At 47.0% G+C, this 27009-nt stretch overlaps 1 protein-coding gene across 1 annotated transcript in view; it reads right to left on the minus strand.

Moving 5' to 3' along the window:
• Positions 1-3773: 3773 nt before the first annotated feature.
• The window catches only part of LOC135521778 (ephrin-A4-like), an 84420-nt gene continuing 61184 nt past the window's right edge, over positions 3774-27009 (minus strand). Inside the window, exons 4-5 of the mRNA XM_064947505.1 lie at positions 6196-6231; positions 3774-6096 (exon numbers count right to left, since the gene is read on the minus strand). Of these exons, the coding sequence (XP_064803577.1) occupies positions 6002-6096; positions 6196-6231 (131 nt within the window). The 3' untranslated portion in view covers positions 3774-6001. The remainder of the gene's footprint in view (positions 6097-6195; positions 6232-27009) is intronic.

A 27009-nucleotide genomic window follows, 5' to 3' on the forward strand; every position in this document is an offset into this window, starting at 1 on the left:
GAATCATCAGCAGAGACAGAGGACGATATGAGTCTACCCTTATCAGGATCTACTCTTCTTCACTTCATCACCTGGAACACCTGTGGTATCAAATCCCGCAGACAAGCCTCAGATAAAGACCCGAAACTGAACGCTGTACTTGACCAGCTGGAGGATATAAACTCTTCTGTAGCGTTTCTACAGGAGACACACATTGGACCTAAGGATGTGAAACTCTTAAGGGAAGTGGCTGGTTGGAAATCATTCTTCACTGTATTTGATTCAAAAAGCAAAGGAGTAGCCATACTGATTAAAGATGCCATAACAGACTTTGAGTATATCTGCCATGATGAAGACTACGCTGGGGGCTACATTGTCCTGTTCTGTCGACTGCATGGTCAACTCTTCACTCTTGTGAATGTCTATAATCACAAAGATGACCACACAATCCTGAAGAGACTGGGTCAGTATCTTAAAAACACTGCAACCGGAACCTTGGTGGTGGGAGGGGATTTCAACACAGTGCTAGACCCTAAACGTGACAGGAGTGGCACGTCAGATAATCATCAGCACAAAGCATTTAGAGGTTATCTTAAGGCATTCACCTCTTCTCTGAAGCTAGTGGACATATGGAGAATACAGAACCCTAATTCAAAAGACTTCACTTACTCTAAAAAGACTAAAACCTCAGAGTCTGGAGAACCTCAGATCACGGAATCTAGGTTAGACATGTTCTTTGTGCCAGAATTCAAATGGACACACAATATTACTCACAGCTGTAGAATCCATGATATCTGTAAGGTGGAAGGAACAAAACTGGTTTCTGATCACAAGCCAGTTATTCTGAAGTTCTTGCTTCCTGCCAATGCACAGTTCCACTCCTCCACACTAGAATGTAGAAATACAGAGGTTCTGACAACCTTACCGGAGGATCAATACAATGACAGAACAGGAAGAATATCTGGGTCCGAGATAGTAATGGCAATAGAATCTCTGACTGGCTCTGGACAATCAACACTTGGTACAGTACCTGACCTGATAACAACCGAACGCTTAAAGCAGACATATAATAAAGAACACAAAGCTTCAGAAATGACAGCCAATGAAGGGACGATATTTGCTAAAATACTAGAAAGTCGTCTACAAATGTACCTTCAGTTCTCAATCACAGAAAATGACCGAGGTGAACCATCACAGAGTTTGCCTTATCTTGTTACATCGGACATCCCAACAAAGATTAAGAGAAACTTCTTGGAAGAAGCCCTTTTGTCTATAAAGTGTTCTAAACCATCTCCTAAATCACATGACCCTATTGGATTCACATTTTTAAGGGAAGTGCTTTCTCGTGACTTTACCAACTGGGCAAAGTTGCTTCCAATTGCCGATCCTACTTTAGGTCCCACAAGTCTTTGTTGTGACATGATATGGTTAAAGAATGACTGTCCCCTCACCCGAACTCTACTTGCCTTATGCCTGAAGAATTTGCAATACAAGATTAATGATGCAACTAACATGACCAGTGTGAGGTACTTCAGACAGTGTTGTCTGATACACATGGAAGAAAAGGAATTGCCAACTGTCGCAGCTGTACTCTTTAAATTCAGAAGAGACTCTGGGCTTAGTATTACCACAGATTAATACAATCCCTTTGTCACCGGGCCACAAACCCAGGACAGTGAATTATGGTCAAACCCAGAACCAGTTCTAAAGATCATGTATTATGGTCAAACCCAGAACCAGACCTGAAGATCATGTATTATAGTCAAACACAGAACCAGTCCTGAAATTCATGAATTATGGTCAAACACAGAACCAGTTCTAAAGATCATGTATTTTTGTCAAACCCAGAACCAGTCCTAAAGATCATGTATTATGGTCAAACCCAGAACCAGTCCTAAAGATCATGTATTATAGTCAAACCCAGAACCAGTCCTAAAGATCATGTATTATAGTCAAACCCAGAACCAGTCCTAAAGATCATGTATTATAGTCAAACCCAGAACCAGTCCTAAAGATCATGTATTATAGTCAAACCCAGAACCAATCCTAAAGATCATGTATTATGGTGAAACCCAGAACCAGTCTTGAAGTTCATGAATTATGGTCAAACCCAGAACCAATCCTAAAGATCATGTATTATAGTCAAACCCAGAACCAATCCTAAAGATCATGTGTTATCTGTGACAGACATCAGGGGCCTGAGGGAACACACTAAATGTATTGGGTGTTTTAAAATGTAATGTCATGTAATATTTGTAATGACACCCATGGTATATCAGACCATATACCATAGGTACAACAAAATATGTATTTTTACTGCTCTAATTACATTGGTAACCAGTTTATAATATCAATAAGGCACCTCGGTGGTTTGTGGTATATGGCCAATATACCACAGCTAAGGGCCCGCGTTGCGTCGTGCATAATAACAGCCCCTAGCTGTGGTATATTGGCCATATACCACACCTCCTTGGGCCTTATTGCTTAATCGTATATAACTGCATTAATGTTGTTGGACCCCAGGAAGAGTAGCTGCTGCTTTGGAAGGAACTAATGGGGATCCATAATAAATACAAATCAGATGAGATTATAAACCATGAAATAAGAGACATTAGCCATCACATCCAGGGATATTGGATGTCTGGGGCTATAATTTAAAACCTACATATATTTTCAAACATATAGGCCAAAGATAGGCAAAAACAGTTTCTCCAACAGAAATCCCTGATCACGCTTGTAAGTGATGTCATGGCGACATTAGCAAGCTAAGCTCAGGTACAGAAACATGTCATCAGATCTAATGGTCGTGGCCCAACTGCACAAAGGTCGGTTATTTAGATGTAAGTGGATCTTAAACAAATGCTGATATTACTGTATTCATTGTTGCATATTGGTCTTGATAGGAATACAAATAACTACTGTACATATACTGTATGAGCTATGATGTATGAAGGAGTACTCCCAGGAGTATGCAATGTCTTGGTCTTATCGGGGTTCTGCCGACTGTACATATACTGTATCAGCTATGATGTATGAAGGAGTACTCCCAGGAGTATGCAATGTCTTGGTCTTATCGGGGTTCTACCGACTGTACATATACTGTATCAGCTATGATGTATGAAGGAGTACTCCCAGGAGTATGCAATGTCTTGGTCTTATCGGGGTTCTGCCGACTGTACATATACTGTATCAGCTATGATGTATGAAGGAGTACTCCCAGGAGTATGCAATGTCTTGGTCTTATCGGGGTTCTGCCGACTGTACATATACTGTATCAGCTATGATGTATGAAGGAGTACTCCCAGGAGTATGCAATGTCTTGGTCTTATCGGGGTTCTGCCGACTGTACATATACTGTATCAGCTATGATGTATGAAGGAGTACTCCCAGGAGTATGCAATGTCTTGGTCTTATCGGGGTTCTGCCGACTGTACATATACTGTATCAGCTATGATGTATGAAGGAGTACTCCCAGGAGTATGCAATGTCTTGGTCTTATCAGGGTTCTGCCGACTGTACATCAAATATAAACTCAGATCAATATTCCATTGGTTTTCTCAGGTTACAATGGCCTTTCAAACCACAAGGTCATCTGGAGCCTCAGAGGTCTCACAACGAACATAATCCTTTGCATTGAACATATGTTTGTATTCCATAAATAAAGGTGTGTATTTGTATGTGTGTGTGTGTATACACTGTCTATATTAGTCTTGATTATAGAACTTCCTGTAGTAAAACAAAGAAACACGAAGGAAGACAAATAAACTGCAAAAAACCACAAATAGCAAAGTTAAGAAATTTCAACAGTCTTATTGCAATCATCTTTATTTTGTCATCTCACCTTGTATAAAAGGGCTGTTTGCAGTTCGCTCTTCATAGAAGATGTTTCATACTTCACTAAAATGTGAAAACAAAAAAAACAAAAATCTGGGAGCACCAGCTTTATACAACAAAGGTCCAGACATGAGTGTTTAAACCCCTGGAATAATCATTACATTACTGAATAACCTGCGTAGACGAGAACAAAATATTTAATTGTCATTGAAGTATATTGTTACCCAAATGTGTGTGTAAAGTAATACTACAGACGCATCTCTCTGAGTAAGTGCTTACAGGCATAACTATGAGTCAACATATTTATTTCGGAAAGAAAACATTGTTTTCTAAATGCTGTTACCAAAGACAACATCAGAATGTGGGAAAAACTGCATCCCGGAATAGCCTGTATTTAAGATTATGTTGGATTAAGATAAGCTATTTATCAGAATTATGAATTTAATTAAATATACACTCGTTTTTGTGGGATTAAATTAATAAGAATAATTTCAATTAAATCTCTCACTTTTGAAAATAAAATATATATGTATATTTGTTAGGTTTGTGATATTTGTAACACGCTTCTACTGTAAATGCAATTTAGCGATATATTACTTTTGTGAATGGAACATGAAATCATATCTAACCAACAGATTAAAGATATGACAATCAAAATAAAATGTATTAATTGAAATTGCTTTGATAATAAAATGGCATTTTTTAATGCTATTTGTTGAATTAAAAAATGTATGTTTTATAACTTAAAGAAAAATACATGGGTAACCTGTACTAAAGTGCCTTAGTTATTCTTGATAGCACTATAAACAACAACAATTGGAGTTAATCTAGACCTGTAAACATTTGTATAAAAAAGTTCAACCATGTAAAAATGTAGATTTTTTCAGGATTTTTCAAATAATCAAAATGGATGCCAACATTACAGGACCTCTACAAAACATCAATATTTAACTGAAACACCTAAAGCAGAATCTTTACTGCACTAAAATAAAAACCTCTATTCAAACAAACACCAGCTTTAGGCCTCTTCTCATAGGTAGAGGTCCTCGCCTGGTTAAGTGCTCAGCAGACAGTCTAAATACTGTACCTGCACACCTGGTTGGTGAGGAGCAATCGCCAATCAGCCGATGTGGTTCGGTGCGTGTGAGGTGAAGTGAGGAAGTACCCTCAGTGTATTTCCCACAATTCCTTTTGACTGCCTTTTAAGACAGAGGTAAACCACCAGACACAGTCCAGTTAATTCCAGATATGGTCAGATTACTCCCACAGTGTCAGGTGTTACAGCCCAGTTGGACCAGTCTAACCAGTATGATCCCAGTAGAGGGCGTAGCAGACCAGTTACAATATTCCAGTTCATCATTCCCAGGGTCCCACTCACACAGCATATCCTGGTTTAGGCAGAGTCGTCACTGGTTAACTTTATTAAGAAAGTTTGGTCAACATTTGGTGTTACTGTGTTTAACAGTTGGTCCCACTTTGGATACAAAAAAAAAGGTAGTTTTTCATCTAAAAAACAATGACTTTCAAATCCAATGACGTCAACTCAAAAACATGGTTCTGTTCAGAAGCAGTCAACTCCAAGTCTGGTCCTCTCCGTAGTAATTTAACAGAACAACGTCTGGATGATCCACTTTGGCTCAGCTGGCACATTATGTTCAGACAGACAGAGAGAGACAGAGACACAGAGAGAGAGAGAGACACAGAGCGAGAGAGCGAGAGAGAGCGAGAGAGAGAGAGAGAGAGAGAGAGAGGAAGAGAGACGACACAGATGGAGTCTACAGGATGGAGTGGATAAAGGTGGGAAATGAAGAATGAGAGCTTTGATGGTAGATTAGTGTCAGTCTGTTTCAGAGGGAGCTTAGTCAGGAGCGAGGGATGGAAGAGGGAACGAGAGGAGAGAGTGGACAGAGAGAAAAGAGGCCAAAAAGAGAAAGATTAGTGCCACCCCAGAAAAGACAGAGGTGATGTGTTGGAGTGTGCGTAGTTGGAGTGTGTATAGTTGGAGTGTGTGTAGTAGGAGTGTGTGTAGTGTTGAAGTCTACCCTATTGCAGTCATTTTAGTGTCTGAAATGAAGACTTGACCTCCCTATGTGGTGTGGATAGTTTAAAGTAGGGACTGAGTGGGTGAGGCAGGCCATCTACAGTGGGCATGGTAGATACTCAGCAGGTCAGCTTGAATAGAGGGGTGTTAGATAGAGAGGAAGTTCAAGAGTGGGACAAGGAGGAGGAGAGAAAGAGGAACTGTCCTCATTGAACACACATCACTGTGAAGAGCTGGAGTACCTGAGAGAGAGTCAGATAATTAGCAGTTCATCAATACCAATGAACATCCTGTGCATGCTTTCATACCACACACACACACAGAGTGCAGTTGTATCTCACCTTGTTCCTGCTTGTTCTGCTTGGACCCTACGGTTGCTAAGCGAGGGGAACAGAGGGAGAGAGCAGGACATAAAAATAAAGTTCATTATTCAAGTAATTTTCAAGTTTCCCAAAAACTACAGCCTTACTTGCATGAAACAAAAAAACAGAAAAATGACTAGGGGAGGGTATTTACCATTACTCACAGCCAAATGCCATGAAAAATTACTACTGACTGCGCAACCCTAAAATATGTCCCCAATGCAAATTTTCTTAAAGGTTGAATGAAAAACAAGCGAAGAAAGTGAGTCAAGAGGAAGATAATGTTAATAATAAGAATAAGTAAGAATAAGAATAAGAATGAGAGAGAGAGATGAGGAATAAGAGAGAGGTGAGGAATAAGAGAGAGAGAGAGGTGAGGAATAAGAGAGAGAGAGGTGAGGAATAAGGGAGAGAGGTGAGGAATAAGGGAGAGAGATGAGGAATAAGGGAGAGAGATGAGGAATAAGGGAGAGAGATGAGGAATAAGGGAGAGAGATGAGGAATAAGGGAGAGAGATGTGAGGAATAAGGGAGAGAGATGTGAGGAATAAGGGAGAGAGATGTGAGGAATAAGAGAGAGGTGAGGAATAAGGGAGAGAAAGGGAAAAGAGAGAGAGATGTGAGGAATAAGAGAGAGAGAGGTGAGGAATAAGAGAGAGAGAGGTGAGGAATAAGAGAGAGAGGTGAGGAATAAGGGAGAGAGATGAGGAATAAGAGAGAGAGATGAGGAATAAGGGAGAGAGAGATGAGGAATAAGGGAGAGAGAGATGAGGAATAAGGGAGAGAGAGATGAGGAATAAGGAGAGAGATGAGATAAGAGGAATAGGAGGAATAAGAGAGAGAGATGAGGAATAAGAGAGAGAGAGAGAGGAATAAGAGAGAGAGAGATGAGGAATAAGAGAGAGAGAGATGAGGAATAAGAGAGAGAGAGATGAGGAATAGGAGAGAGAAAGATGAGGAATAAGAGAGAGAAAGATGAGGAATAAGAGAGAGAAAGATGAGGAATAAGAGAGAGAGAGAGGTGAGGAATAAGAGAGAGAGAGGTGAGGAATAAGAGAGAGAGCGATGAGGAATAAGAGAGAGATGAGGAAAAAGAGAGAGAGAGATGAGGAATAAGAGAGAGAGATGAGGAATAAGAGAGAGAGATGAGGAATAAGAGAGAGAGAGATGAGGAATAAGAGAGAGAGAGATGAGGAATAAGAGAGAGAGAGATGAGGAATAAGAGAGAGAGAGATGAGGAATAAGAGAGAGAGAGATGAGGAATAAGAGAGAGAGAGATGAGGAATAGGAGAGAGAAAGGTGAGGAATAAGAGAGAGAAAGGTGAGGAATAAGAGAGAGAGAGATGAGGAATAAGAGAGAGAGAGATGAGGAATAAGAGAGAGAGATGAGGAATAAGAGAGAGAGAGGTGAGGAATAAGAGAGAGAGGTGAGGAATAAGAGAGAGAGAGGTGAGGAATAAGAGAGAGAGAGGTGAGGAATAAGAGAGAGAGAGGTGAGGAATAAGAGAGAGAGAGGTGAGGAATAAGAGAGAGAGAGGTGAGGAATAAGAGAGAGAGAGGTGAGGAATAAGAGAGAGAGAGATGAGGAATAAGAGAGAGAGAGATGAGGAATAAGAGAGAGAGAGATGAGGAATAAGAGAGAGAGAGGTGAGGAATAAGAGAGAGAGAGGTGAGGAATAAGAGAGAGAAAGGTGAGGAATAAGGGAGAGAGAGATGAGGAATAGGAGAGAGAGAGAGATGAGGAATAGGAGAGAGAGAGAGATGAGGAATAGGAGAGAGAGAAAGGTGAGGAATAAGGGAGAGAGAGATGAGGAATAGGAGAGAGAGAGAGATGAGGAATAAGAGAGAGAGAGATGAGGAATAAGAGAGAGAGAGGTAAGGAATAAGAGAGAGAGAGGTGAGGAATAAGAGAGAGAAAGGTGAGGAATAAGGGAGAGAGAGATGAGGAATAGGAGAGAGAGAGATGAGGAATAGGAGAGAGAGATGAGGAATAGGAGAGAGAAAGGGAAAAGAGAAAAAGAAAGAAGGCAGCAACATTCAGAAAGACAGAAACAGAAGAGGACATAGGAGAGGAAATGAAAGGGTGGAGGTGGAAAAGACCTGGGAGAAAAACAGAGAAAAGCAGGGAGGGAAGGAAAGATTGTAAGAAGGTCAGGCGGAGAGAGGGAGAGAAAGAGAGATGGAGGAGGGAGGGGTGTTTTTGTCTGGGTGTCACTCCCTCAGCAGGGGGGCTGACTAAAAGGAAATAATGGAGGACTGGAGGGAGTTAGAGAGGGGTGGGATGGGTGCTGGAGGGCAAAGCAAGGTGGAGAGGGGCAAGAGGGCGGGAGAGAATGCTACAAGACCAGAAAGAGCAAAAAGAAGTAGAAAAGTAAGGCTGATAGTGAAGGGAGAGAACAAGGGAAAGGTTTAGGAAGAAAATAGCAGAAAATGTGCAGGAGATCGTTGTAATGAAACTGTTATCCAGTTGACTGGATGAATTGTGGACATCAGCAGAACCCTGATGTCTAAGACATGCTTTTCACAAGATGGCTCACTGATCGAATACTTAGCTTGGAGATCATTTTCTCTGTGTGTGTGTGTGTGTGTTATTAGGGCTCGACTAAGGTATCTATAGGTGTTCTATTCTGTTATGTCTATAGTCAGGGTTGTAATACAAGTCAAAGAGGCTTCCATGTTGATGAGGGAGGGGCTAAACAAACCTCTCATATTCTGAAGAAATAACTATGGAAGAGTTAACGAAGCATTAAATTACATGCTGTGGTCGGGTCTCTCACTGTGTGTGTGTGTGTGTGTGAGCACTAACGTTAAGCAGAAGAAAATGTGAAAAGGGCATTTTGTGTCCAAAGCATCAAAACTATGAATGTTACAGAACACATCACTTCTGTTCCTTATTCTGTTTTGTAACATGAGTTAATAATTATAAAACAATAAGGTAAAAGTTGCAGGGTTCTATTAATCCAATCTTTCATGTCCACATTGAGTGGATAAAAACAGCTCAAATAAAGCGGAGGTTTTATCAGGTAATTCTCCAAATACAATTAACAGAACATACCAAACTATTTACATCAAAGGCAACAAACAAATGCATACTCAAAGACTAAATTAATAAATTAAAGAGCATTAACTGATTTTGAAATGTACGCATTGACCTAATGCCTACATCAATAGCTGACTTTAAAATGACTCTGCGTGATTATAACGGTTTAATAAACGTAATAATTTACCAAACTATACTGCTGTTTCAAGAAGAACACTCAAAGGGCTGCATAAACAATTAAATGTTGTATCGTCAATGACAAAAAAAAAAAATATATATATATGCGTAAAATAATTGAAAAACGTAATATATTTTTGTTCACTGATAATGAATAGATCGTTCTACGAGATGAGTGCCTTTTCATCCCTTTGATATTTGAAGCAGAAATTGTGCACAAATATTGAATATTACATTAAATATTAATATTAGTGTCCATTAATATAGTCCACATAGAAAATTCAATAAATCAGATCTTTATATAAAAGCTGCAATATGTCACTTTTTGGGTGACTCAACCAAAGTCACATAGAAATGCGAGTTACAGATCTGTCACTCATTGAAAGCAAGTCTCTGAAGCGGTAGATCTGTTCTAGGTTCTTATGTTACTTCTTTGAATCTTTAACATTCTATTTTGCTGCTTCAAACAGCTGAAAACACAATATTTTTGGTTATGGAAAAGATATTGAATTAGAATTTTAGCAACCAGGAAATAGAGGAGCGATCACCTTTAACAAAGACTAAAGTACCAACATTCAGCATTTTGACGTGTCCCTCTGTGCATCCTCTGAATTCTAGGAAGATTTTAACCCACTTAATCCCAACATATCTCAATTTTCACCATCATTGTAAGGCCCTAGTTATTTTGTTGCTTTAACAAAGTCATTTCTTAAGAGTAATATTTAAGTGATTCATTTTAAGGTAAAAAAATAAACCTGTCCCTCAATTTAAGGTCAATCCTGTTATGTGAACTGAACTCGTTTTAATATTATAATAAGATGCTGGTGAAACTATTCCTTTTTAAATAGAGATATTGAACATTAATAGTCAAGTCATAGTGTAAAAGCAGGTGAGCTGGTTCTACTCCTTCGGCCATGTTCTGGTGTTTTGTGGTGGAAAACTGAGCAGGTGGAGCACAACACATCAACCCTGTTACCCAGAGATATACAGGCAAGACACGTTTTCACAATTACATTATTTTGTGAAGCTTACATTCAATTGCCCTTCCCTGTGGTACAGAACAAGCTTACATTCAGTTGCCCTTCCCTGTGGTACAGAACAAACTTACATTGAGTTGCCCTTCTCTGTGGTACAGAACAAGCTTACATTCAATTGCCCTTCCCTGTGGTACAGAACAAGTTTACATTCAGTTGCCCTTCTCTGTGGTACAGAACAAGCTTACATTCAGTTGCCCTTCTCTGTGGTACAGAACAAGCTTACATTCAATTGCCCTTCCCTGTGGTACAGAACAAGCTTACATTCAGATGCCCTTCTCTGTGGTACAGAACAAGCTTACATTCAGTTGCCCTTCTCTGTGGTACAGAACAAGCTTACATTCAGTTGCCCTTCCCTGTGGTACAGAACAATCTTACATTCAGATGCCCTTCTCTGTGGTACAGAACAAGCTTACATTCAGTTGCCCTTCTCTGTGGTACAGAACAAGCTACATACAGTTGCCCTTCCCTGTGGTACAGAACAAGCTTACATTCAGTTGCCCTTCCCTGTGGTACAGAACAAGCTTACATTCAGATGCCCTTCTCTGTGGTACAGAACAAGCTTACATTCAGTTGCCCTTCCCTGTGGTACAGAACAAGTTTACATTCAATTGCCCTTCCCTGTGGTACAGAACAAGCTTGCATTCAATTGCCCTTCCCTGTGGTACAGAACAAGCTTACATTCCATTGCCCTTCCCTGTAGTACAGAACAAGCTTACATTCAATTGCCCTTCCCTGTGGTACAGAACAAGCTTACATTCAGATGCCCTTCTCTGTGGTACAGAACAAGCTTACATTCAGTTGCCCTTCTCTGTGGTACAGAACAAGCTTACATTCAGTTGCCCTTCCCTGTGGTACAGAACAAGCTTACATTCAGATGCCCTTCTCTGTGGTACAGAACAAGCTTACATTCAGTTGCCCTTCTCTGTGGTACAGAACAAGCTTACATTCAGTTGCCCTTCCCTGTGGTACAGAACAAGCTACATACAGTTGCCCTTCCCTGTGGTACAGAACAAGCTTACATTCAGTTGCCCTTCCCTGTGGTAGAGAACAAGCTTACATTCTGTTGCCCTTCCCTGTGGTACAGAACAAGCTTACATTCAGTTGCCCTTCCCTGTGGTACAGAACAAGCTTACATTCAGTTGCCCTTCTCTGTGGTACAGAACAAGCTTACATTCAGTTGCCCTTCTCTGTGGTACAGAACAAGCTTACATTCAGTTGCCCTTCCCTGTGGTACAGAACAAGCTTACATTCAGTTGCCCTTCCCTGTGGTACAGAACAAGCTTACATTCAGTTGCCCTTCTCTGTGGTACAGAACAAGCTAACATTCAGTTGCCCTTCCCTGTGGTACAGAACAAGCTTACATTCAGTTGCCCTTCTCTGTGGTACATAACAAGCTTACATTCAGTTGCCCTTCCCTGTGGTACAGAACAAGCTTACATTCAGTTGCCCTTCCCTGTGGTACAGAACAAGCTTACATTCAGTTGCCCTTCTCTGTGGTACAGAACAAGCTTACATTCAGTTGCCCTTCCCTGTGGTACAGAACAAGCTTACATTCAGTTGCCCTTCCCTGTGGTACAGAACAAGCTTACATTCAATTGCCCTTCTCTGTGGTACAGAACAAGCTTACATTCCATTGCCCTTCTCTGTGGTACAGAACAAGCTTACATTCAATTGCCCTTCTCTGTGGTACAGAACAAGCTTACATTCCATTGCCCTTCTCTGTGGTACAGAACAAGCTTACATTCAATTGCCCTTCTCTGTGGTACAGAACAAGCTACATACAGTTGCCCTTCCCTGTGGTACAGAACAAGCTTACATTCAGTTGCCCTTCCCTGTGGTACAGAACAAGCTACATACAGTTGCCCTTCCCTGTGGTACAGAACAAGCTTACATTCAGTTGCCCTTCCCTGTGGTACAGAACAAGCTACATACAGTTGCCCTTCCCTGTGGTACAGAACAAGCTACATACAGTTGCCCTTCCCTGTGGTACAGAACAAGCTTACATTCTGTTGCCCTTCTCTGTGGTACAGAACAAGCTTACATTCAGTTGCCCTTCCCTGTGGTACAGAACAAGCTTACATTCTGTTGCCCTTCTCTGTGGTACAGAACAAGCTACATACAGTTGCCCTTCTCTGTGGTACAGAACAAGCTTACATTCAGTTGCCCTTCCCTGTGGTACAGAACAAGCTTACATTCAATTGCCCTTCTCTGTGGTACAGAACAAGCTACATACAGTTGCCCTTCCCTGTGGTACAGAACAAGCTTACATTCAGTTGCCCTTCTCTGTGGTACAGAACAAGCTTACATTCTGTTGCCCTTCTCTGTGGTACAGAACAAGCTACATACAGTTGCCCTTCCCTGTGGTACAGAACAAGCTTACATTCAGTTGCCCTTCCCTGTGGTACAGAACAAGCTTACATTCAGTTGCCCTTCTCTGTGGTACAGAACAAGCGTACATTCTGTTGCCCTTCTCTGTGGTACAGAACAAGCTACATACAGTTGCCCTTCCCTGTGGTACAGAACAAGCTTACATTCAGTTGCCCTTCCCTGTGGTACAGAACAAGCTTACATTCAGTTGCCCTTCCCTGTGGTACAGAACAAGCTTACATTCTGTTGCCCTTCCCTGTGGTACAGAACAAGCTTACATTCTGTTGCCCTTCCCTGTGGTACAGAACAAGCTTACATTCAGTTGCCCTTCTCTGTGGTACAGAACAAGCTTACATTCAGTTGCCCTTCCCTGTGGTACAGAACAAGCTTACATTCAGTTGCCCTTCTCTGTGGTACAGAACAAGCTACATACAGTTGCCCTTCCCTGTGGTACAGAACAAGCTTACATTCAGTTGCCCTTCTCTGTGGTACAGAACAAGCTTACATTCTGTTGCCCTTCTCTGTGGTACAGAACAAGCTACATACAGTTGCCCTTCCCTGTGGTACAGAACAAGCTTACATTCAGTTGCCCTTCCCTGTGGTACAGAACAAGCTTACATTCAGTTGCCCTTCTCTGTGGTACAGAACAAGCTTACATTCTGTTGCCCTTCTCTGTGGTACAGAACAAGCTACATACAGTTGCCCTTCCCTGTGGTACAGAACAAGCTTACATTCAGTTGCCCTTCCCTGTGGTACAGAACAAGCTTACATTCAGTTGCCCTTCCCTGTGGTACAGAACAAGCTTACATTCTGTTGCCCTTCCCTGTGGTACAGAACAAGCTTACATTCTGTTGCCCTTCCCTGTGGTACAGAACAAGCTTACATTCAGTTGCCCTTCTCTGTGGTACAGAACAAGCTTACATTCAGTTGCCCTTCCCTGTGGTACAGAACAAGCTTACATTCAGTTGCCCTTCTCTGTGGTACAGAACAAGCTACATACAGTTGCCCTTCCCTGTGGTACAGAACAAGCTTACATTCTGTTGCCCTTCCCTGTGGTACAGAACAAGCTTACATACAGTTGCCCTTCCCTGTGGTACAGAACAAGCTTACATTCAGTTGCCCTTCTCTGTGGTACAGAACAAGCTACATACAGTTGCCCTTCCCTGTGGTACAGAACAAGCTTACATTCAGTTGCCCTTCTCTGTGGTACAGAACAAGCTTACATTCTGTTGCCCTTCTCTGTGGTACAGAACAAGCTACATACAGTTGCCCTTCCCTGTGGTACAGAACAAGCTTACATTCAGTTGCCCTTCCCTGTGGTACAGAACAAGCTTACATTCAGTTGCCCTTCTCTGTGGTACAGAACAAGCTTACATTCTGTTGCCCTTCTCTGTGGTACAGAACAAGCTACATACAGTTGCCCTTCCCTGTGGTACAGAACAAGCTTACATTCAGTTGCCCTTCCCTGTGGTACAGAACAAGCTTACATTCAGTTGCCCTTCCCTGTGGTACAGAACAAGCTTACATTCTGTTGCCCTTCCCTGTGGTACAGAACAAGCTTACATTCTGTTGCCCTTCCCTGTGGTACAGAACAAGCTTACATTCAGTTGCCCTTCTCTGTGGTACAGAACAAGCTTACATTCAGTTGCCCTTCCCTGTGGTACAGAACAAGCTTACATTCAGTTGCCCTTCTCTGTGGTACAGAACAAGCTACATACAGTTGCCCTTCCCTGTGGTACAGAACAAGCTTACATTCTGTTGCCCTTCCCTGTGGTACAGAACAAGCTTACATACAGTTGCCCTTCCCTGTGGTACAGAACAAGCTTACATTCCCCATGTCACAAGGGGATTTATGTCTGATTTCAGATGAAGTGGCCAACCCGGATACTTTATTTGGCCTCTTGTGATATTAAGTTGAACATACGTTCTTTATGGCAGAATGTTAAAATGAGAAATAAAAAGCTTTTTAACTACTCAAACTTCATATACATGGTGGAAATACCAAAGTTATTATCTGTGTATTGCTGTTGTACATGATTAGGTAAATTTGTGTGAATGACTACATGCGTGAATGACTACATGCGTGCTGTAGATAACTGTTCTATATTGGTCACGGCCAGCTCTACCCCAAAATGGCTGCCATGGTCGCATGCGTCTCAGGAAAGCACTGCACTGCAGAGAGAGACCCACTGTGTGAGTGTGAGTGGATGTGAGCATGCATGTGTGTCTCCAGACAGAGAACTGCAGAGAGACACCATTCCGTGACTCCACCTCTCCTGCCCCGCGCCGCCATTTTATAAACACAGTGACTAGAGATAGGGAGCCATCTTCCTGGGCGGAAAACATTCCAAACCTGCTCGCCGAAAAATAGAAAAATCGAATCACGGTAGGAAGTTGGTCAAAGTTCGTCCTTCAGTGTTGTGCTAGAAGTCGGAGAGAGAGGTAGACGAGCGGTGTGTGTGTGTGAGAGCGGTGTGTGTGTGAGCGAGTGTGTGTGTGTTCGGAAGGGTGGGCAGGGGGCACAAAGGTATTCATAATAGAAAAAGAAAAAAAAGTTGAAAAAAAGGTGAAAGACCAGAGAGGGGAACCTGAAATGACCGAGATGGACTGTTCACAGCAGGGGAGAGAGGGAGGGAGAAAAAGAGGAGAGTAGGAGAAAGAAAGGGAAAATCAATTAGAGAGAGTGGAAGGTCTATAATGGCTTCACACAGTGGGAAAGAGAGAGAAGGAAAGAGAATGAGAGAGGAGGGTGGGGAACAACAGCAGACTTCGTGTTTGGAGAAGTTGTCTTCATTGAAAGGTAAGTAGAGGAAGATAGCGGAAGATTGAGGGGGAAAGGAGGAAAGAAAGGCGGAGCAGCAGGGGGAGCTGTTTCAGCGTGACACCACTCTGATGATGCGGATTTTGAAGGTTGCGTCTGATGCAACCCTGTTCTAGCACAGCAGAATTGGGGAAGGGGGCTTTTTGCCATGACACCGCTCTACTGGAGTGGGTAGGGGACACTTTTCACCGGGACACTTCAGTAGTGTCAAATTTACTGTAGAGTCAAAGTTAGACTTTCTGTTCATTTACAATGTCATTCAGCAGTCTGCAGAACCAAGATATCCAAAGAGAATTGAATTCAATAAATAGACACCAACAGGGAGAGAGGAACATAGATAAAGTGACTAATTAATCCCAGCACAGACCTTAGGAGCTTCCTGTGTCACGTGCAACTGTGTCCTACCTGCCGTGCTCTCTTTACGGCTGTTTTAGTTCATTTCAGTTAGAGAAAAAGTTGGCCTGTGACACACGCACACAGGAGAGTGCTGGTTAATTTGAGTGGATAAACACACACAATGACACAGGAGAGAAGAGGATGCCACCACAGAGTGCTGGGTGACCTTGGTACAATGACAGTGTACCTGATGGACCCTCTGTCACCGCTCTGTCCTTCAGATCCCCGTGTGTGTTTGTGAGTGCTCGTCCGCAACTACAGGGAATGGCCACCTGAACAGTACATTCAGTGCACGGTTTGTTGTTTGAAAAAGACAGGATAGTGAGACAGTTGTAGCGAAAGAGAGTGAGACAGTTGTAGAGAGCAAGACCGTTGCAGGGAAAGAGACCCGAGACCGTTGCAGGGAAAGAGACCCGAGACCGCTGCAGGGAAAGAGACCCGAGACCGCTGCAGGGAAAGAGACCCGAGACCGCTGCAGGGAAAGAGACCCGAGACCGTTGCAGGGAAAGAGACCCGAGACCGTTGCAGGGAAAGAGACCCGAGACCGTTGCAGGGAAAGAGACCCGAGACCGTTGCAGGGAAAGAGACCCGAGACCGTTGCAGGGAAAGAGACCCGAGACCGTTGCAGGGAAAGAGACCCGAGACCGTTGCAGGAAAGAGACCCGAGACCGTTGCAGGGAAAGAGACCCGAGACCGCTGCAGGGAAAGAGACCCGAGACCGCTGCAGGGAAAGAGACCCGAGACCGCTGCAGGGAAAGAGACCCGAGACCGCTGCAGGGAAAGAGACCCGAGACCGCTGCAGGGAAAGAGACCCGAGACCGCTGCAGGGAAAGAGACCCGAGACCGCTGCAGGGAAAGAGACCCGAGACCGCTGCAGGGAAAGAGACCCGAGACCGCTGCAGGGAAAGAGACCCGAGACCGCTGCAGGGAAAGAGACCCGAGACCGCTGCAGGGAAAGAGACCCGAGACCGTTGCAGAGAAAGAGACCGAGATCGAGACCGTTGCAGGGAAAGAGACCGAGACCATTGCAGAGACAGTCGTAGTAGAGACAGTCGTAGTAGAGACAGTCGTAGTAGAGACAGTCGTAGTAGAGACAGTCGTAGTAGAGACAGCCGTAGTAGAGACAGCCGTAGTAGAGACAGCCGTAGTAGAGACAGCCGTAGTAGAGACAGCCGTAGTAGAGACAGTCGTAGTAGAGACAGTCGTAGTAGAGACAGTCGTAGTAGAGACAGTCGTAGTAGAGACAGTCGTAGTAGAGACAGCCGTAGTAGAGACAGCCGTAGTAGAGACAGCCGTAGTAGAGACAGTCGTAGTAGAGACAGTCGTAGAGATAGATATAGCTGTAGAGAAAGGTGGTAGAGACAGTCGTAGAGATAGATATAGCTGTAGAGAAAGGTGGTAGAGACAGTGGTAGAGATAGCCGTAGAGACAGTCGTAGGGATAGAGACAGTCGTAGAGACAGCCGTAGAGACAGCCGTAGAGACAGTCGTAGAGGTAGAGACAGTCGTAGAGGTAGAGACAGTCGTAGAGGTAGAGACAGTCGTAGAGGTAGAGACAGTCGTAGAGGTAGAGACAGTCGTAGAGGTAGAGACAGTCGTAGAGGTAGAGACAGTCGTAGAGGTAGAGACAGTCGTAGAGGTAGAGACAGTCGTAGAGGTAGAGACAGTCGTAGAGGTAGAGACAGTCGTAGAGACAGCTGTAGAGACCGTCGTAGAGAAAGCCGTAGAGATAGAGACAGCTGTAGAGACCGTCGTAGAGATAGAGACAGCTGTAGAGACCGTCATAGAGATAGAGACAGCTGTAGAGACCGTCGTAGAGAAAGAGATAGCCGTAGAGATAGAGACAGCTGTAGAGACCGTCGTAGAGATAGAGACAGTCGTAGAGAGAGAGTTGAAAGCATCCAGAGCAGCCAGAGAGAGACTGTGGCTAAAGGACGGGAATGGCCATCGCTGGGTCCTCACACACACTATGTGCCACACTGCCATGCTGGTTGTCAGATAAAAGGGAACCTCTACAGGAAGGAACTAAACAATCACTAATGGACATGCAGACAGAGAGAGGCACAGAGAGAGACAGAGAGAGGCACAGAGAGAGAGAGAGAGAGACAGAGAGACCGAGAGAGACCGAGAGAGACCGAGAGAGACAGAGAGAGACAGAGAGAGACAGAGACAGTTGAAATAAAGCAACCTGAGCACCCAGAGACAAGCTGTGGCTAAAGGACAGGAGCGGCCATTGCTGGGCCCTCACACACACTGTATGTGCCACACTACATGTTAGATAAAAGGGAACCTCTACAGGAAGGAACCAGAGAGAGAGTGAGGCGTTGCTGCAGGGAGCACAACAACAGCTGCACCACTAATGGACAGAGAGACAGAGAGACTTTTTCATCTTTCCTTTCTTCCATCTCAGTCTCATCCTGCTCTCTCCTAGTGTATCCTCATCCCAACACATTTACAGAACAGCCACTGCGTGACAGAGATAGAGAGGGAGTACAAAATAAAAGAGGGAAACTTGGTAAATAAGTGGCCAGAGAGGAGATGGAGAGATACAGAGGAGAGATAGAAAAGAAAAAGAAAATGTTGGAGGGATGTAGGAAACATGGGGATGGAAGGGGTGAGAGAGAGACTGGGAAACATGGGGATGGAAGGAGGGAGAGAGAGGGTGGGAAACATGGGGATGGAAGGAGGGAGAGAGAGGGTGGGAAACATGGGGATGGAAGGAGGGAGAGAGAGGGTGGGAAACATGGGGATGGTAGGAGGGAGAGAGAGGGTGGGAAACATAGGGATGGAAGGAGAGAGAGAGGGTGGGAAACATGGGGATGGAAGGAGAGAGAGAGGGTGGGAAACATGGGGATGGAAGGAGAGAGAGAGGGTGGGAAACATGGGGATGGAAGGAGAGAGAGAGGGCGGGAAACATGGGGATGGAAGGAGAGAGAGAGAGGGCGGGAAACATGGGGATGGAAGGAGAGAGAGAGAGGGTGGGAAACATGGGGATGGAAGGAGGGAGAGAGAGGGTGGGAAACATGGGGATGGAAGGAGGGAGAGAGAGGGTGGGAAACATGGGGATGGTAGGAGGGAGAGAGAGGGTGGGAAACATAGGGATGGAAGGAGAGAGAGAGGGTGGGAAACATGGGGATGGAAGGAGAGAGAGAGGGTGGGAAACATGGGGATGGAAGGAGAGAGAGAGGGCGGGAAACATGGGGATGGAAGGAGAGAGAGAGGGCGGGAAACATGGGGATGGAAGGAGAGAGAGAGAGGGCGGGAAACATGGGGATGGAAGGAGAGAGAGAGGGCGGGAAACATGGGGATGGAAGGAGAGAGAGAGGGCGGGAAACATGGGGATGGAAGGAGAGAGAGAGAAGGTGGGAAACATGGGGATGGAAGGAGGGAGAGAGAAGGTGGGAAACATGGGGATGGAAGGAGGGAGAGAGAGGGTGGGAAACATGGGGATGGAAGGAGGGAGAGAGAGGGTGGGAAACATGGGGATGGAAGGAGGGAGAGAGAGGGTGGGAAACATGGGGATGGAAGGAGGGAGAGAGATGGTGGGAAACATGGGGATGGAAGGAGGGAGAGAGATGGTGGGAAACATGGGGATGGAAGGAGAGAGAGGGCTGGGAAACATGGGGATGGAAGGAGGGAGAGAGGGCTGGAAACATGGGGATGGAAGGAGAGAGAGAGGGTGGGAAACATGGGGATGGAAGGAGAGAGAGAGGGTGGCAAACATGGGTATGGAAGGAGAGAGAGAGGGTGGGAAACATGGGGATGGAAGGAGGGAGAGAGAGGGTGGGAAACATGGGGATGGAAGGAGAGAGAGAGGGTGGGAAATATGGGGATGGAAGGAGAGAGAGAGGGTGGCAAACATGGGTATGGAAGGAGAGAGAGAGGGCGGGAAACATGGGGATGGAAGGAGAGAGAGAGGGCGGGAAACATGGGGATGGAAGGAGGGAGAGAGAGGGCGGGAAACATGGGGATGGAAGGAGAGAGAGAGGGCTGGAAACATGGGGATGGAAGGAGGGAGAGAGGGCTGGAAACATGGGGATGGAAGGAGAGAGAGAGGGCGGGAAACATGGGTATGGAAGGAGAGAGAGAGGGTGGGAAACATGGGTATGGAAGGAGAGAGAGAGGGTGGGAAACATGGGTATGGAAGGAGAGAGAGAGGGTGGGAAACATGGGGATGGAAGGAGAGAGAGAGGGTGGGAAACATGGGGATGTAAGGAGGGAGAGAGAGGGTGGGAAGCATGGGGATGGAAGGAGGGAGAGAGGGTGGGAAACATGGGGATGGAAGGAGGGAGAGAGAGGGTGGGAAACATGGGGATGGAAGGAGGGAGAGAGAGGGTGGGAAACATGGGGATGGAAGGAGAGAGAGAGGGTGGGAAACATGGGGATGGAAGGAGAGAGAGAGGGTGGGAAACATGGGGATGGAAGGAGGGAGAGAGAGGGTGGGAAACATGGGGATGGAAGGAGAGAGAGAGGGTGGGAAACATGGGGATGGAAGGAGGGAGAGAGGGTGGGAAACATGGGGATGGAAGGAGAGAGAGAGGGTGGGAAACATGGGGATGGAAGGAGGGAGAGAGGGTGGGAAACATGGGGATGGAAGGAGAGAGAGAGGGTGGGAAACATGGGGATGGAAGGAGAGAGAGTGTGGGAAACATGGGGATGGAAGGAGGGAGAGAGGGCTGGAAACATGGGGATGGAAGGAGGGAGAGAGGGCTGGAAACATGGGGATGGAAGGAGGGAGAGAGGGCTGGAAACATGGGGATGGAAGTAGAGAGAGAGGGCGGGAAACATGGGGATGGAGAGGGTGGGAAACATGGGGATGGAAGGAAGATGGAAGGAGAGAGAGAGGACTGGAAATATGGGGATGGAAGGAAGATGGAAGGAGAGAGAGAGGGCTGGAAACATGGGGATGGAAGGAGAGAGAGAGGGCTGGAAACATGGGGATGGAAGGAGAGAGAGAGGGCTGGAAACATGGGGATGGAAGGAGAGAGAGAGGGTGGGAAACATGGGGATGGAAGGAGAGAGAGGGTGGGAAACATGGGGATGGAAGGAGAGAGAGTGTGTGGGAAACATGGGGATGGAAGGAGAGAGAGAGAGGGTGGGAAACATAGGGATGGTAGGAGGGAGAGAGAGGGTGGGTGGGAAACATGGGGATGGTAGGAGGGAGAGAGAGGGTGGGTGGGAAACATGGGGATGGAAGGAGAGAGAGAGGGCTGGAAACATGGGGATGGAAGGAGAGAGAGAGGGCGGGAAACATGGGGATGGAAGGAGAGAGAGAGAGGGCGGGAAACATGGGGATGGAAGGAGAGAGAGAGGGTGGGAAACATGGGGATGGAAGGAGAGAGAGAGAGAAGGTGGGAAACATGGGGATGGAAGGAGGGAGAGAGAGGGTGGGAAACATGGGGATGGAAGGAGGGAGAGAGAGGGTGGGAAACATGGGGATGGAAGGAGGGAGAGAGAGGGTGGGAAACATGGGGATGGAAGGAGAGAGTGTGTGGGAAACATGGGGATGGAAGGAGGGAGAGAGGGGGTGGGAAACACGGGGATGGAAGGAGGGAGAGAGGGGGTGGGAAACACGGGGATGGAAGGAGAGAGAGAGGGGGTGGGAAACACGGGGATGGAAGGAGAGAGAGAGGGGGTGGGAAACACGGGGATGGAAGGAGAGAGAGAGGGTGGGAAACACGGGGATGGAAGGAGGGAGAGATGGTGGGAAACATGGGGATGGAAGGAGAGAGAGAGGGTGGGAAACATGGGGATGGAAGGAGAGAGAGAGGGTGGGAAACATGGGGATGGAAGGAGAGAGAGAGGGTGGGAAACATGGGGATGGAAGGAGAGAGAGAGAGGGTGGGAAAAATGGGGATGGAAGGAGGGAGAGAGGGTGGGAAACATGGGGATGGAAGGAGAGAGAGTGTGGGAAACATGGGGATGGAAGGAGAGAGAGTGTGGGAAACATGGGGATGGAAGGAGGGAGAGAGGGCTGGAAACATGGGGATGGAAGGAGGGAGAGAGGGCTGGAAACATGGGGATGGAAGGAGGGAGAGAGGGCTGGAAACATGGGGATGGAAGGAGAGAGAGAGGGTGGGAAACATGGGGATGGAGAGGGTGGGAAACATGGGGATGGAAGGAAGATGGAAGGAGAGAGAGAGGGCTGGAAATATGGGGATGGAAGGAAGATGGAAGGAGAGAGAGAGGGCTGGAAACATGGGGATGGAAGGAGAGAGAGAGGGCTGGAAACATGGGGATGGAAGGAGAGAGAGAGGGCTGGAAACATGGGGATGGAAGGAGAGAGAGAGGGTGGGAATCATGGGGATGGAAGGAGAGAGAGGGTGGGAAACATGGGGATGGAAGGAGAGAGAGAGTGTGGGAAACATGGGGATGGAAGGAGAGAGAGATTGTGGGAAACATGGGGATGGAAGGAGAGAGAGAGGGGGTGGGAAACACGGGGATGGAAGGAGAGAGAGAGGGTGGGAAACACGGGGATGGAAGGAGGGAGAGAGGGTGGGAAACACGGGGATGGAAGGAGAGAGAGAGGGTGGGAAACACGGGGATGGAAGGAGAGAGAGAGGGTGGGAAACATGGGGATGGAAGGAGGGAGAGAGGGTGGGAAACATGGGGATGGAAGGAGGGAGAGAGGGTGGGAAACATGGGGATGGAAGGAGGGAGAGACGGTGGGAAACATGGGGATGGAAGGAGGGAGAGATGGTGGGAAACATGGGGATGGAAGGAGAGAGAGAGGGTGGGAAACATGGGGATGGAAGGAGAGAGAGAGGGTGGGAAACATGGGGATGGAAGGAGAGAGAGAGGGTGGGAAACATGGTGATGGAAGGAGGGAGAGGGTGGGAAACACGGGGATGGAAGGAGGGAGAGAGGGTGGGAAACACGGGGATGGAAGGAGAGAGAGAGGGTGGGAAACACGGGGATGGAAGGAGGGAGAGAGGGTGGGAAACACGGGGATGGAAGGAGGGAGAGAGGGTGGGAAACACGGGGATGGAAGCAGGGAGAGAGGGTGGGAAACACGGGGATGGAAGGAGAGAGAGAGGGTGGGAAACGGGGATGGAAGGAGGGAGAGAGGGTGGGAAACATGGGGATGGAAGGAGGGAGAGAGAGGGTGGGAAACATGGGGATGGAAGGAGGGAGAGAGAGGGTGGGAAACATGGGGATGGAAGGAGAGAGAGAGGGTGGGAAACATGGGGATGGAAGGAGGGAGAGAGGGTGGGAAACATGGGGATGGAAGGAGGGAGAGAGGGTGGGAAACATGGGGATGGAAGGAAAGAGAGAGGGTGGGAAACATGGGGATGGAAGGAGGGAGAAAGGGTGGGAAACATGGGGATGGAAGGAGAGAGAGTGTGGGAAACATGGGGATGGAAGGAGGGAGAGAGGGCGGGAAACATGGGGATAGAAGGAGAGAGAGAGGGCGGGGAAACATGGGGATGGAAGGAGAGAGAGAGGGTGGGAAACATGGGGATGGAAGGAGAGAGAGAGGGTGGGAAACATGGGGATGGAAGGAGAGAGAGAGAGGGTGGGAAAAATGGGGATGGAAGGAGGGAGAGAGGGTGGGAAACATGGGGATGGAAGGAGAGAGAGAGGGTGGGAAACATGGGGATGGAAGGAGAGAGAGTGTGGGAAACATGGGGATGGAAGGAGGGAGAGAGGGCTGGAAACATGGGGATGGAAGGAGGGAGAGAGAGGGTGGGAAACATGGGGATGGAAGCAGGGAGAGAGAGGGTGGGAAACATGGGGATGGAAGGAAGATGGAAGGAGAGAGAGAGGGCTGGAAACATGGGGATGGAAGGAGAGAGAGAGGGTGGGAAATATGGGGATGGAAGGAGAGAGAGAGGGCGGGAAACATGGGGATGGAAGGAGAGAGAGGGTGGGAAACATGGGGATGGAAGGAGAGAGAGAGGGCTGGAAACATGGGGATGGAAGGAGAGAGAGAGGGTGGGAAACATGGGGATGGAAGGAGGGAGAGAGGGTGGGAAACATGGGGATGGAAAGAGAGAGAGAGGGTGGGAAACATGGGGATGGAAGGAGAGAGAGAGAAAGACATGGTAGTGGATGAAGCCTAGATTAGTTTTGCTCCAGTCGACAGATCATAAACGGAGGGAGAGGGAACGAGGAGAAGAGACAGGGAGAGGGAACGAGGAGAAGAGACCGGGAGAGGGAACGAGGAGAAGAGACAGGGAGAGGGAACGAGGAAGAAGAGACAGGGAGAGGGAACGAGGAGAAGAGACAGGGAGAGGGAACGAGGAGAAGAGACAGGGAGAGGGAACGAGGAGAAGAGACAGGGAGAGGGAACGAGGAGAAGAGACAGGGAGAGGGAACGAGGAGAAGAGACAGGGAGAGGGAACGAGGAGAAGAGACAGGGAGAGGGAACGAGGAGAAGAGACAGGGAGAGGGAACGAGGAGAAGAGACAGGGAGAGGGAACGAGGAGAAGAGACAGGGAGAGGGGGAGATTAGTGCCACTTCAGGAACGACAGAAGACTAAAAAGAGAGGGAGGAAAAAGACAGAAGAGGGCTCTTGAAATGTAGTCCGGATTAGCTTCACTAGGAGAACAGGATGAGAGAACAGAGAGGAAGAAAGAGAGAGAGGAACAGAGACTGAAAATAATGTCCATTTGGGCAAATATCCTGTACAGTATAAGAAAAACGTAGTATATTTTCAGTCAGTGTGAAAAACATCAGCAATGGAAGGAAACAGTCAGAAGGTCAACACTACTGCTGCTGTTCCCCACAGAAACACTATCAGAGTGTTGTTAATGAACAACCACGGGATCATTACAACTTCACACATCAAACGTTGATTCTAGTTATTTGGACAGATGAAATGATCCCCTCTCTCTCTTTGGAATAGAGTAAGTGTTTAAGAAGAGAGAATATATAGAGCATTATACATCTCCTGGTTATGGGCTGATGATAAACACTATGAAGAGAAGACACACCCAGGCACGCCCCACACACACACCTAACTAATGATATCCCTGCCTGTAGCGTGGAGACGAGGCTGGGACATTTATTTAGCCCTCCTGCCCAGTCCACTGGGATGTGATGGGAATTGGGACAGACGTCTCTTACACACACACACGTCTCTTCAACTGTAGAGTGTAGAGGCATTCCCACAGTGACTGGGCAACATTCCCGACCGGAATAGGAACAGGCAGCTCAGTGGACCGGAAGAATAACATTACTGTAGGAAGGGCCTGGGTTAGAACAACTCTGGGAATTCACACCAGAGACACGGAGGCAGAGTAAAGAAAAGAGATAGAGAATGAGAAAGTGTGTGTGTGAGAGAGTGGAAAGAGAGGGAGCAAGAGAGCTTGCTGTTGAACTGATAACAAATGTATACTAAAAGGTCTGTTCTTTTGACGCACGCACGCACACACACACACACACACACACACACACACACACACACACACACACACACACACACACACACACGTTAGAGAAGCCGTCACCAACCTTTGAGTCAAGATCACTCTGAGTCAAAATGCATGCCGAGATCTACCACTCTGTTTATTAACATGACTTCAAATATAAGCCTAAGAAACAACCAATTAAAAACAGTATTGTAGCAATGAGGTTTGTGCAGTAAACTACAGGCCCAATACATTATCACCACATACTGGCTTTGCTTGAATTGCCCTGCCAATGCATTGTAGTTTGGGACATTTAAAAAATGTTTTTATATTAAAACATTTGGGGCTATATGATCACACCGGTAATAGATCTGTTGTTGTATTACTTGTGAGGCACAGCTGAGTGAGCATACATTTAAATAATTTGCTTTTTATTTTTATTTTACTGGACTGATCTGAGGGTCAGTCTCAGCGGAGGGAGAGAGCAGCAGACTGAGGGTCAGTCTCAGCGGAGGGAGAGAGCAGCAGACTGAGGGTCAGTCTCAGCGGAGGGAGAGAGCAGCAGACTGAGGGTCAGTCTCAGCGGAGGGAGAGAGCAGCAGACTGAGGGTCCGTCTCAGCGGAGGGAGAGAGCAGCAGACTGAGGGTCAGTCTCAGCGGAGGGAGAGAGCAGCAGACTGAGGGTCAGTCTCAGCGGAGGGAGAGAGCAGCAGACTGAGGGTCAGTCTCAGCGGAGGGAGAGAGCAGCAGACTGAGGGTCAGTCTCAGCGGAGGGAGAGAGCAGCAGACTGAGGGTCAGTCTCAGCGGAGGGAGAGAGCAGCAGACTGAGGGTCAGTCTCAGCGGAGGGAGAGAGCAGCAGACTGAGGGTCAGTCTCAGCGGAGGGAGAGAGCAACAGACTGAGGGTCAGTCTCAGCGGAGGGAGAGAGCAGCAGACTGAGGGTCAGTCTCAGCGGAGGGAGAGAGCAGCAGACTGAGGGTCAGTCTCAGCGGAGGGAGAGAGCAGCAGACTGAGGGTCAGTCTCAGCGGAGGGAGAGAGCAGCAGACTGAGGGTCAGTCTCAGCGGAGGGAGAGAGCAGCAGACTGAGGGTCAGTCTCAGCAGAGGGAGAGAGCAGCAGACTGAGGGTCAGTCTCAGCGGAGGGAGAGAGCAGCAGACTGAGGGTCAGTCTCAGCGGAGGGAGAGAGCAGCAGACTGAGGGTCCGTCTCAGCGGAGGGAGAGAGCAGCAGACTGAGGGTCAGTCTCAGCGGAGGGAGAGAGCAGCAGACTGAGGGTCCGTCTCAGCGGAGGGAGAGAGCAGCAGACTGAGGGTCCGTCTCAGCGGAGGGAGAGAGCAGCAGACTGAGGGTCAGTCTCAGCGGAGGGAGAGAGCAGCAGACTGAGGGTCAGTCTCAGCGGAGGGAGAGAGCAGCAGACTGAGGGTCCGTCTCAGCGGAGGGAGAGAGCAGCAGACTGAGGGTCCGTCTCAGCGGAGGGAGAGAGCAGCAGACTGAGGGTCCGTCTCAGCGGAGGGAGAGAGCAGCAGACTGAGGGTCAGTCTCAGCGGAGGGAGAGAGCAGCAGACTGAGGGTCAGTCTCAGCGGAGGGAGAGAGCAGCAGAC

Source organism: Oncorhynchus masou, chromosome 30 (genome assembly GCF_036934945.1).
Source record: "Oncorhynchus masou masou isolate Uvic2021 chromosome 30, UVic_Omas_1.1, whole genome shotgun sequence".
In the NCBI taxonomy this organism is placed as follows: domain Eukaryota; kingdom Metazoa; phylum Chordata; class Actinopteri; order Salmoniformes; family Salmonidae; genus Oncorhynchus; species Oncorhynchus masou.